Source organism: Bos taurus, chromosome 13 (genome assembly GCF_002263795.3).
Source record: "Bos taurus isolate L1 Dominette 01449 registration number 42190680 breed Hereford chromosome 13, ARS-UCD2.0, whole genome shotgun sequence".
NCBI lineage: Eukaryota > Metazoa > Chordata > Mammalia > Artiodactyla > Bovidae > Bos > Bos taurus.
The window spans coordinates 22,121,965-22,134,070 of NC_037340.1; the positions used below are offsets into that span (position 1 = coordinate 22,121,965).

Sequence of the window (12,106 nt, forward strand, 5' to 3'; positions counted from 1 at the left end):
AAAGAAATCAGTAAAATCTGGAATAAAGAAAAAGATGGCATCTCCAAATACAAACATTCTCTTTTTTCTCCATCTTACCAATAATAAGCATTGTTCTAAAGTCCCTTCCAATTTTCAGAATAGTATTTAAACAAATGTATGTGTTTAACTGAGGACACTAAAGGTTTTCATCAAACTGCTGTCATCACCATGAAAGTTACCTCCTTCTACAGACTCACTCAGCACCTCCTGACCAGGGCTCAGCACAGCATGCATTTCAAAGGGGACCCCAAATTTCAAAGCAACCAGGACCTCATGGATACTACTTCTTTGCCTCCCCACCAGAAAAGAAACTATCCTGGAGTGTTTCCACTTTCAGGTTTTTTTCTCTCTTTCAGCTATGCTTTAATGTCATTGAAACATATCAAAACAAAAATGGAAGGCTTTTCTTGAAGCCCTTGCATAACAGATTTTCATACTTTTTTTAAAACTTACATATATTTATATATGCAGTTCTAATTTTTCAGATATTAATATTTTGTACACCTAAAATTAATACAATTTTATACATCAATTATATCTAAATTTGTTTTAAAAATGGAGTGGAATGTGTGGAAAAAAATATTAATTTGACCATTTCATTTATTCACCAAATATTTGCTGAGTGCTTATTCTAAGAGCTGGAGACAGAGTAATCATAGTAAACAAAACAGCCAATATCCCAGCCCTGGGTTCGATCCCTGGGTTGGGAAGATCCCCTGAAGAAGGAAAAGCTACCCAGTATTCTGGCCTGGAGAGTTTCATGGACTGTATAGTCCATGGGGTCGCAGAGTCAGACACGACTGAGCGACTTCCACTTTCACTATGGGCATCTATCCTAGTTAGGAGAGACAGACAAACACATAAACAAATAAATATATATCTCAGGTGATATCAAGTGCTATGAATAAAGAGCAAAGAGTAAAGGGCCAGACAGAACGGGAAGCAGTGCTGTTTTATATCTGGTAGTTAGAGAGGGTCTCTCTGATCAAGTGATCCTGAGCAAAGATATGAAGAAAAATAGGTCTAGACAAGCAGATAGCTCAGGTGCAGTGGGAGGGAGAGTCCAAGCTGGGGGCACATGCAGGTGCAAAGGTGGGTAAAAAGCAGGGAGACTGGGATGGGGAGAGAGGATGAGTGAACCAAGAAAAGCAGGAAATGGTTTAGGGCCGCAGTCGGGGCCCAGGTCGGAAGAGGGCCCTGTAGGCAACGGCAAGGATTTGGGTTTTATTCAGAATGAAATGGTAGCAGAAAAATGATGTGATCTAACTGGTATTAGATTTATGTGTTTCCTAAAGAACCTCATCCTTAGGAATCATCCTTAGGAATGCTCAGTGAGCTTGCAACGATTCTTAAAGACTAAAAACTGCTGAGTTTGACAGTACAGTAACTCATGTCAGGACATGTAACTCATGTTCTGGAGATACAGTCCAAAGCACCCTGAAGTGTATGCTTGGAATTCTCAGTGGATGCTGGATCCTAAAATTTGAATGGGTGAAAACATGTCTGCAAAGCAAAGAATGTGAACAGGAAAAAAAGTATGAAATTCCTGAAGGACCACAGAAAAGCAGGCTCAACAGAGAACAGCTGTTGCCAAAGCTGTGTGATGCATGTTACTTCTATTTTGGGGGAACCTTCAAACACCATCCAAAGGACAACCTTATTAAGCTTGTCACTGCCGGTGGGGGCCAGATCCTCATTAGAAAGGCCAAGCCAGACAGTGACGTGACTCAAACCATCAATACAGTCGCGTACCACGCCAAACCTGATTCTGATCAGCACTTCTGCACACAGTATATTATCTATGAGGACTTGTCTAATCATCGCCCAGAAAGGGTTCGGCAGGGCAAAGTCTGGATGGCTCCTTCCAGCTGGTTTATAGATTGTGTGATGTCCTTTGAGTTGCTCCCTCTTGACAACCGAACTCGCACAGTGTGATAACCTAGTGATTGCATTGTTTTCATCAGTCATATTTTTACAAATAGGTAGACTCATTCATCGGAGAAGGCAATGGCACCCCACTCCAGTACTCTTGCCTAGAAAATCCCATGGACAGAGGAGCCTGGTAGGCTGCAGTCCATGGGCTCACGAAGATTTGGACACGACTGAGCGACTTACCTTTCACTTTTCACTGTCATGCATTAGAGAAGGAAATGGCAACCCACTCCAGTGTTCTTGCCTGGAGAATCCCAGGGATGGGGAGCCTGGTGGGCTGCCATCTATGGGGTCACACAGTGTTGGACATGACTGAAGCGACTTAGCAGCAAAGAGCCTCCAGCTGCCAGGTGGAGAACAGACCAAGGCAGAGAGAGGGCTGGTGGCTTGGGGTGGCAAGAACAGAAGCTGGAAACTCGTCTGGAAACTTCTGTGATGACTGGAGGCAGAGAGGGCAGCAGCTGAGATGGGGGAACGGTGGGGGCCCAGGGGAGGAGGTGGACCATGCAGTCAGATTCTGGATGTGTTTGTCCCAGGCAAGCTGGTAAGATCTGTTAATGGTTTGGATGTGGATGTGAGTAAAAGACAAGTGTGGAGGATGATTCCTAAGGATGTAAAGTTAGTATCTGGAATGTTGCAGTCGCTACTTAGCAACCCGGGAGGCCTGGAAAAGCAGCAGAATGTTGTGGAGAAGGTGAGGAGGCATTTTTGGACTTATTAGGCTAGATATGTCACTGATTGTTTGAATACAGACATAAGGTACCAATCAGTAGACTATGATTTGCTTCACTTAAAATTAGAAGCATATTCTCAGGTATCCCCAAATCTTTTTGAATTAACCTAGATACACTGTGGGTAAGCCACTGTGCTAATGTTATAAAAACTTACTGGTACATCTACACTTTTGCTTCATCCCTCAATATCAACTTCCCAAAATTGGAAATGTCACCAAACACAAGCCTTTTATCAGGTGACAATGACAGGTTATAAACATCTCCAAGAAGTCAGCGTTTCTTACAAGGCATTATTTAAGTTGTGGAGACACTCCTTCCTGCCAAAAACCTTCCTGCACCACCTTTCATGGAGTCTGATGTTCCTCCACTTTAAAAAATAAACGTGATTATTCTCTCTTAACCATGTGTTGCTGCTGCTGCTAAGTCACTTCAGTAGTGTCTGACTCTGTGCAATGCCATAGATGGCAGACCACCAGGCTCCCCCATCCCTGTGTTACTCTTACTCAAATTCCATCTTAAATATAAGAACACTTATGTATACTTTCTTTCAATGGAGACATTTCTTATTCATTTTGGCATAGTGTAGGGTCTTCTTACTAGAAATAATTAGAAAGTAGTGGGCTTGAGAGGAGGAAGAGAAGATAAACCAACAACAGTGGGTTTTCGATGAGCCAACAGAATCGGAGACAAGTGCCAAACTCCTCCCTGGCATAGACGGAGCTGAGAAACCTGCAGGAGGGGGCTCAAACTCTCCTTATCCGCACGGATGAATCCAAGACCTGATCACGGACACAGGTGATGACTTCCCATTTGTCTCCAGTGCAGCCTCCTCCTCTGGACTCTAACTGCCTGCTCAACGCCTCCATTTGAATGTCTCATTGATGCACCACTTCTGTGTTCTGTTCTGTCTCTGAGAAACATTATTTTCCCAAAGCCCATTGGCATAGTTCACTTCCATTTAGCATTCACATCTCAGCTCAAATCTTCCTTCCCTGAGGAAGGCTCCCGTGACATCGAGGCCAGATGGAGTACCCTCTTGTGGCCCCCACGTGCTCCCCTCCCAGCACTTACTCTGTTCATAATTATAGATTACTTGGGTAAGTATCTGCTCAATGTCAGGGTCCTCACCAGACTCCAAACCCCTTAGAGCAGATGTGTATCTCTGCTGCTCACTGCTATGTACACTGCCAGATCTGAGCTCTTGGCTGATGCACAAAAAGCGCTCAAACATTTGGTGATTAAATGAATGAATGCTGTGTTTGTGTGTTCAGACATGAAGTTAAAGGCTCCCCGATGAAGCAAAGACTCTAAGGTGCATCGCTTTTGGGAGAGACATCAGTTCTACTACGTTGAACTGAGAAAGTTAAATAAGGTTGATGGAAATTTGTTCTTGTATTTGCTTTGGGTTTTATTTATCTTACCAGGCATCAATATTATTCTGTACCTCTAGAGTCACAGAGGACATGGAAGGGAGAAATCAATAGCCCCAAGCCAAAAAAATAAAGTTACTGAATCCTTTGTTAGATAAGCAGACACTGAAAGAGGAGCTCTCACACATTTATCTTACCTACAAGAAAGAAACCCTAGTTCATAAACATTAGAAGCATAGAGGAAGGAGACTCTTAAAAACTTTCTACAAAGATCAAGCCAAAAAAAAAAGAAAAGTCAAACTCATAGAAACAGATAGCAGAACAGTAGTTGCCAGAGGCTGGGGGAAATAGGTAGAAATTGGTAAAAGGGTACACATTTTTAATACACAATGAATAAGGTACAAGAAGCTAAAGAATAACACAGTGACTATAGTTGATAACATTGTGCTGTATAAATGGAATTTGTTGACAGAGTAGAACTTAAGTGCTCTGGCCAAAGGAAAAAAAGAAGATATATTTGTGAGGTAATGGATATGTTAATTAACTAACTGGGGAGAATCCTTTCACAACATACCATATATCAAATCATCATGATGTACACTTAGAATATCTTGCAATTTTATATGTCAATTATACCTCACTTTATCTGAAATTTAAAAAAGAAACATCTTTCTACCAAGCTAAGGCAAGTCTGAATGTACAATTTAAGATTATTGACTGCAATTGATTTTCTTCTCAAAGGGGTCTTTCCTATAAGTGCAAAAAATCAATTACTCAATTGCAAGAGATTTCATAGTTTCATCAGGTCCATAGTCACATTACTTTTCCCAAGATGTTAAACTCCTCCACTTCAAAATCTCCCGCCTTAGGGATTTCAGTGCTATGGCCTTTGGTTGTAATGGAAACTCAGTTTTCCTTTTGTTCTGTGTTCATTCCTCTCCCCCTCCCCACGGCACTCAAATGTGGCTGTACCTTAGTCATAACCTTTAATAACAGCTAGAGTAGTTTAACATCCAAAACAATTTCAACGACCGATTTCTAGACCTAAGCCATCAGCTTGGATCCAGAAAACAGAAGAATGTAAAGGACAAGGATAGTAATATAAGATACAAAGATTATTAACAATCAACAGTATTTTCCATTTAAAAAAAATCTCACATCCCAAGTACATACCCCATTTCTTTTTGGCAAGATCTAACTCTGTCTGCAACTGTATATGAATATTTAAACACATAAATTCATAGCACTCTCTTAGCCACTCAAATATAACCATAAGATTGATTTTCCTTAATGGAAATCAGATATGAACTCCACAGAACTCAAGTTTCCACTCTGGCTGTGTATATCCATCACATATAACTCCTGTGAAACAGATTCACGTAGCAGATCCCAAGACCCTGTTGTCATTAAAGATCCATTTTTAGTGAAAACAGTGAGGAAAGATAGGAAAAACAAGCATGCAAAAAATGCATATTATTAGTTTTTAAAAAAGACTCAACTTTCTAAACATAATTTTAAATGTTCAAACATATCCATGCCATGTTTGTGCAAAAGTGAAGAATTTGTTAAAGACACACTTGGGATACATTAAAAGAGACTTCTGAGAGTGGTTAATGCTTGATACCTCCTTCATCAGATGGTCTTGTTACCTCACTGCAGCATGAAAAGCTACGGTAAATCTCAGATATTTCTGATTTGTCATCTCCCAGACCTGTACCAAAAGTACTGCTCGAGTAAGACCGAGACCGTTGTCTCCTATAAAGATTCGCCTTTTCTATATTGGAAGGAAAATATTCATATTTGTGATTAAGTGACTTGAAGAACAAACAAACCAAAATAATTACTTAAAAATTTAACAAGAAAGAAAAATAATCCCTCATTAAATTGCAACCCCAAAGCTCAGGTATTATAAATTCTAGCCATCTATTCCCTAACTTCAGCACATATTATCAACAACACAAATGACTTAATGATCATTCACACTCAGTTTGGTCTAAATTTTAAAGGAGAGATGAGGCATGAGAAGTTGACAAGAACTAAGAAAACACTGGCAAATTAGTAAATTTCTATCAAAAGTTTAGTTATAAATAGTTCTTTTCAAATATCACTAATGATACAGCATTTGTTGCCTTTTCTTTATTTTTAGAAAATTTGGGTGACAATTTGGCTGATTATGTGGATCAAATTACTATAAAAATATTAGAATTTCTACTTTGCCTTGGACTTTCAATTTTGTTAATGTTAACAATTAAACTTGGAGTCACAATTGGGGGCAGAGAAGGACCTAAATGATAGATCTATTTATATGTTTTAAAAAGTCCCATGACTGTCAAATCTTCAGTTTGCTAAATGCGGTCTGAAAGCCTACAAAGATCAACCCTTGCTATTGCTATACCCAAAAATCCAAACCATTTGGGTTTTACTTTTAATTATAAACATACAGTTGAAGTTAAAAGTCAAATAAACTTCCTATGTAAACTACAAATTTTGCATTTTATAAAAACTCAGAGATAAATTTTAAGGATACTTGAAAACCTATTTTAAGACGTTCACGATGCTATGTAGAAAGTCTCTCCTCTGTTTTATATAAAAGTCTTCAAAGAATTCCTTAAAGAACTATATCTTTAAAATGTTGTGCTTTTCATAAAACAAATCTTTATGTTAGCAGTTTAGTGCAGTCCAAATAGCTGCATTTCAAAGCCCAGAGAACTTCTAAAATCATATTCACTAATAAAAAGGAAGTGTAAGTAAGCTCTAGACACCTTTAAAATAAACCTAGAACTAATCTAGGATATATTAAAAAGCTCTTTTGTAAGTTTTGTTTTCATAAATGATTAGTGGCATATTAAATAACACAGCAACTCTCTTGGTTTTTCGAAGCCCAAACTTGAAAATTTACATTACACAGAAGGCACAATGAACCTGCAGAGCTCACAGCAGCTTCACTTTGAGGACAAAAGCCATGTAAATGGGGAGGAACTCAAAACGTAAGCAGTACCAGAAAGCATATGTAGACTCCTAGACTGAATATTGTCTTCCAGGGGATCAATGTCGAAGATGGAGCCAGGATCTGTGCGCCAAACTTTGAGGTCTTTTACCAAAGGAAGAAATCAACAAATCAAGAATGAGTTTAAAAAAAAAAAGTCAGCACCCAAGAGAGTCAAACAAAATCTGAAAAGGGGGATATCCAAAAAGCAAGCATGTAATATGTGCCAACCCACTGTGCAGCAGACTTCAGAGGAGAACGGAGGGATATTCACACTCACAGTGTGATTCACACTCACAGGATTTGCTAAAAAAACTTGCGATCAAATATAAGTTGTCTGGTTTATTCTTTGTTGACCTTCCACAGGGAGCCTGTAACTTATCACACATACACACCACACCACTCCCCACATCCCCAAACCCTCATCACTCATGCTCTCCACACACTGAAACAGGGAAAATGTTGGGTTAAAACTCCTGATTAAGGACATGCGAGTAATTTATAAGAGGCAACTAAAAGGTTTTTGTCTAAGAAAACAAAACAAAAATAAAAAAAATTATCTTCCTACAACAGAAACAAATGTTGAACAAATTGAAAAAAATCAGTATCTTTCCTTTGCTTTCTTAGCTTTTAGTACAAACCTTGCTCACTCTGTCACCATTCAACACTATGTTCCTAAGATTTTCCCTGGATGACAAGAAAGAACAGAAGGTTGAGGCTCCTTTCTCTCTGATTTGTGAGACTTTCAGACAGCTCTACTCTCCCAGTTCAGAAATAATATTCAAAAAAATATAAGCTACTCACATGGTAGAAACCATCAGAATCTCTCAGGCATGTCTATTTGACGTCAAAGGACCTATATGGTGTTACTTCTGTTCTGTTACCTATACAGACAATGTCTGCAGTACAATTATTGATCAGTACATAAGCTAAAAGTGAAAGTGAAAGATGCTCAGTTGTGTCCGACACTTTGCGACCCCATGGTCCGTCCATGGACTTCCCCAGGCAAGAATACTGGAGTGGGTAACCGTTCCCTTCTCCAGGGATCTTCCCAACCCAGGCATCGAAATCAGGTCTCCTGCATTGCAGGCAGATTCTTCATCATCTGAGCTACCAGGGAAGCCCACATAAGCTAAAGGGAAACAAAATAATTGCTTAATCTTCATTATCACCTATGTCTGATATTTGGGCTGCCTCTTTGCGTAGCAAGTAGGAACACTCAAGACCAGAAGGTTATTAAAGACAGAGAATGTCCAACTACAGAACGAATTTGCAACACCACCTGGCAAAGGCCATGAATTCCCTCCAACGTGGTGCAAACAACAACACTTTGCCTTTTGTCCACTTTCACCTGGGCACCATGTCATGCATTTGAGGAGGGGTCTGATGAATAAGGAAGTGAATTCCATTAATAAAAACAGGGATCTTTTTGACTGTGCAGACCTGCCAAGCAGGCCAGTCAGCTTACCAACAATGATTCCAGGTCTCCTGTCCATCTCCACGATGTGAGGATGGACACCTTTATAGGCAGCATCGCTGACGACCTGGGTGTTCCTTCTCACTCGCTCTGTCACAGGGTCATCCACAACAGGAGTAAAGCCCCTTCCCTTTGTCTTTTCAAAATCTTCATGATATTTCACCTGAAAGAGGGAAAAACCATAGTAACTCCACTGAAATTTCCTGAATGCTATACAGCTCACAAAATTTGAGTATAAAGAAAGTTACTATACCAGCTGCATCTAGATTATTTTCTACATAAATGTATTTTTTCCGGTTATTCCAAAAATAATTTATGAAATTTCAGTTTCCTAGCATCAGAAATCAAGTGCTGATATTTTCACAATGCTTTCCATCATTGCAGTTAGCAGCTCTTTTAATATATAAGCTTGTATATAAGTAAGAAGTATTGAAAGATTTATTTTTCAAATCCTAGTTACTTTCTAAAATGTACTCACTTAGGTATAAGTTAATTTCCTATCTCTTAAACTTTAGTATGCAATAAAATGATAAGCTATTTCTATACTATTATTTAAGAAAGCAATATTATTTAAAATTCGATTAAGAGAGCAAGTTACATATAACTACATATATAATGTTTGTATATAGTTACAAAAACATATACTTCAAAACACGTGTTTTTTGCATTCTGAAATTAGGTTAGGGTGATGGTTGTTTAACTCTGTAAATTATACTAGAAACTACTTTGTATACTTTAAATGGGTGAGCTTTATGGTATATAAAATATATCTCATGAGACTGTTTTTTAAAAAAATACATATTTTCATATTCTTTAAACATGTAAACACACCAAACTCCATCTTAATATTAATTGAAAAAAAAAGTCCAAGCAAGTATCTTCCATAAAAAGCATTTATAGTAGCAGTCACGTTAGAAATAAAAACACACCCCAAAAAATCACCGAGAAAAATTATTTTATTAGACTAAATATTTCCCGTACATTTCAGTAAGATTAGAAAGTTCCCCCCAAAGGATGGGCCCATGGGCCTTTCCATGCTTTGTTAGTTATCCAGATTAATGGTGAACAACGCCATCGGTGCACGGGGTGGTGCCACTCCTTAGTACGTTTTAGTCACGGATGGAGGACCTGTTGGACCCTACCATTGAAATACGATTTTGAGCTTCTTTGACATGTCTGAGACCAGGTGTATCTAAAATCAGACTTGGTCTACCTTTCATCTGTTTCTGGTCCTGGGTATATTTTACCTGCAAAGTAAATAACAGAGCATACTTCACAAAAAGACAACTATAATTTAAAAATTACCTAAGTTTTTCAAGCTTTCCAAATGAGTGAGGCATATACAACATATTCTGAATTACTTCCCAGGTAACTTATTTAGTGAATTGCATTTCCTTCTAGAATAATGAGCTAAAATTTTACTCTTGATGGTCTCCTTTAAAGGCTACAGCAAAGATGACCGAAATCTCTCTACAAACTGAATACAAATGTGTAAGTGACCAACATCCACTAACCATGAATCTGTAAAAGTGGGAAATACTTTATCAATAGGAAAAATCCAAAACTAAATGGAACCTAAATTTCTTTTTCTGTTTCTCTATTTCCCCTTTTTCTGCCATAATGCTGTGGAAGCATGCATAACACACATACCTCTATCAATATTTCCTTTTATTTGACCAGAGCAGATGGTAAGAATCATTAGGTATCCACCTTTGGTTCCCTCTAAACAGCCACAGCTTAAAGGTAATTTGTGTTGAATACAGTCAGCATCTCTGGGCAGAAATGCCACTAGAGAGCTGCACAGTTTAAAATCTAAATGCTGATTCCCAGGCATAAAGCTCTCTCTGACATCTGACTATCAGAACATTGCTTTTTGTGAGGCTGATTCTGTGTAAGATCAGGATACGGATTATTGCAGACATAAAGGGATATGTGCACTCAGAACAGAAGCCCTGGTATTTCCTGAGAGAAGGTGTACTCCCCAAATAAGACCCTGACATGCAACACAGAACTTCAATGAGTAACCGATTTCTGTGTTAAATATATTTAAAGACTGTTTTTTCCTCTAAGTCCTTACTTTGGAGTAATGATTCATTTCTTATTTTGTTTTGCAGAGAGGACTTAACAGTCAACATTCAATGGAATACATCTGTAAAATGATAATTGTTTAACTTATACATCAAAGACTACCACTTTCAAAGACACTGGCTAAAATAACATGACTCATTGTTTAAATGAACATAATTCAGTTTAAAATGAAACTTTAAATATAAGTGTTGGTCACATCTGGAAACATCAGTAGGGTTCAGGACAATGTAAAGTTAGACAGTGGCAGCTTTCAGATGTCATCTGAAATAACACATGTACTTTCTGCGTATCTTACAAAAGCTTCTTGGTCTGCAAATAAATAATAAAGAACATGTCCTTCATGATAGCACCAAGTGAATAAAACAACTTGCCGAACTAATATTTTCTTGATTCTTCTTTACTCTTTCCATTTCAGGAGTTACACTTAAAGCTGTAGCTCTTCCCATCTGAGATTTATAATAAACCTATCATTTTGGAAAACAAAAAACAGAGCACTGTGAATCAATTCAACTAAACAAGACTCTCATAGTACTTATTTTAAAGAGCTAAGCAAGGATAGGAAGCTGAGGGGGTGGGAAAAAAAGGAGGCTAGCAGAGGGCTTTGTTGTTGTTTACTCACTAAGTCATGACCGGCACTTTGCGACCTGATCGACTGTAGCCTGCCAGGCTCCTCTGTCCATGGATTTTTTTTTTCCAGGCAAGAATACTGGAGTGGGGTGCCATTTCCTTCTCCAGGGGACCTTCCCAGACCACGGATTGAAACGGTGTTTCTTGCATTGGGAGGCAGATTCTTTACCACTGACCCATCAGAGGTCTAGTCATATTTAAAATGCTTGCATCTTAAATCATTCTATTTTAATTCATCCTATGGCAGAGAATCACTGTGAATGTACTCATTATATGGGTGTACCGTCAGTAAGGCTATAATAAGCATTTCATCACAAAGGAGTAAGGTAAGAAATATCTTCACGGATGTTACTTTAAGATATTCTTACCCATATAGAAGGCTGCTGGACCATTATGGTTTCTTAGTAATTAACTGTGGCAGAATTTTGGCCATGATGCCTAAGCAGTAACCATGGTGATCCATAAGGCCAGCATGCTCCCCAGTGCTCCATCCCTCCTTCTCCAGAACCATGTTCCCTTTAGAGAGTAATGGAGTTACATCAACTGTGACTCTGAATACATCAGGAGAAGGTGAGTATCTATTTCTCCAAAATACAGTTGTCAGGGACAATGCCAAACAATAAACTGCCTTCCCTTTATAATCTGGCCAAAGGACTTTAAAGGTTTAAAGAATAAAAGATTTCTTTGTATCTAACAGATTTTCAAATTTCCTCTTCCAAAGAACACAATTTATTATTAATGACTTCAGAAAAAGGATTCTCTCAGGGACTTTCCTGGTGGTCTAATGCTTAAGACTCCACGCTTCCAATGCAGGGGGCGTGGGTTTGATCCCTGTTTGGTGAACTAAGATCCCACATGCTGCATAATGCAA

The 12,106-nt window shown here is 38.6% G+C and overlaps 1 protein-coding gene and 1 pseudogene across 8 annotated transcripts in view; one reads left to right on the forward strand and one right to left on the reverse strand.

Moving 5' to 3' along the window:
* NEBL (nebulette) overlaps positions 1 to 12,106 on the reverse strand; it is a 380,402-nt gene that overhangs the window by 27,506 nt on the left and 340,790 nt on the right. For 4 of the 8 annotated variants that reach the window (NM_001191413.2, XM_059892603.1, XM_025000589.2 and 1 more), the window contains 5 exons: positions 10,980 to 11,072; positions 9,663 to 9,767; positions 8,512 to 8,683; positions 7,056 to 7,148; positions 5,682 to 5,831 (listed from right to left, as the gene is read on the reverse strand). In NM_001191413.2, the coding sequence (NP_001178342.1) occupies positions 5,682 to 5,831; positions 7,056 to 7,148; positions 8,512 to 8,683; positions 9,663 to 9,767; positions 10,980 to 11,072 (613 nt within the window). The remainder of the gene's footprint in view (positions 1 to 5,681; positions 5,832 to 7,055; positions 7,149 to 8,511; positions 8,684 to 9,662; positions 9,768 to 10,979; positions 11,073 to 12,106) is intronic. The other 4 variants (XM_059892604.1, XM_005214192.5, XM_059892605.1 and 1 more) reach the window with 4 other exon arrangements.
* On the forward strand, positions 1,083 to 2,122 carry LOC104973733 (BRCA1-associated RING domain protein 1-like; annotated as a pseudogene).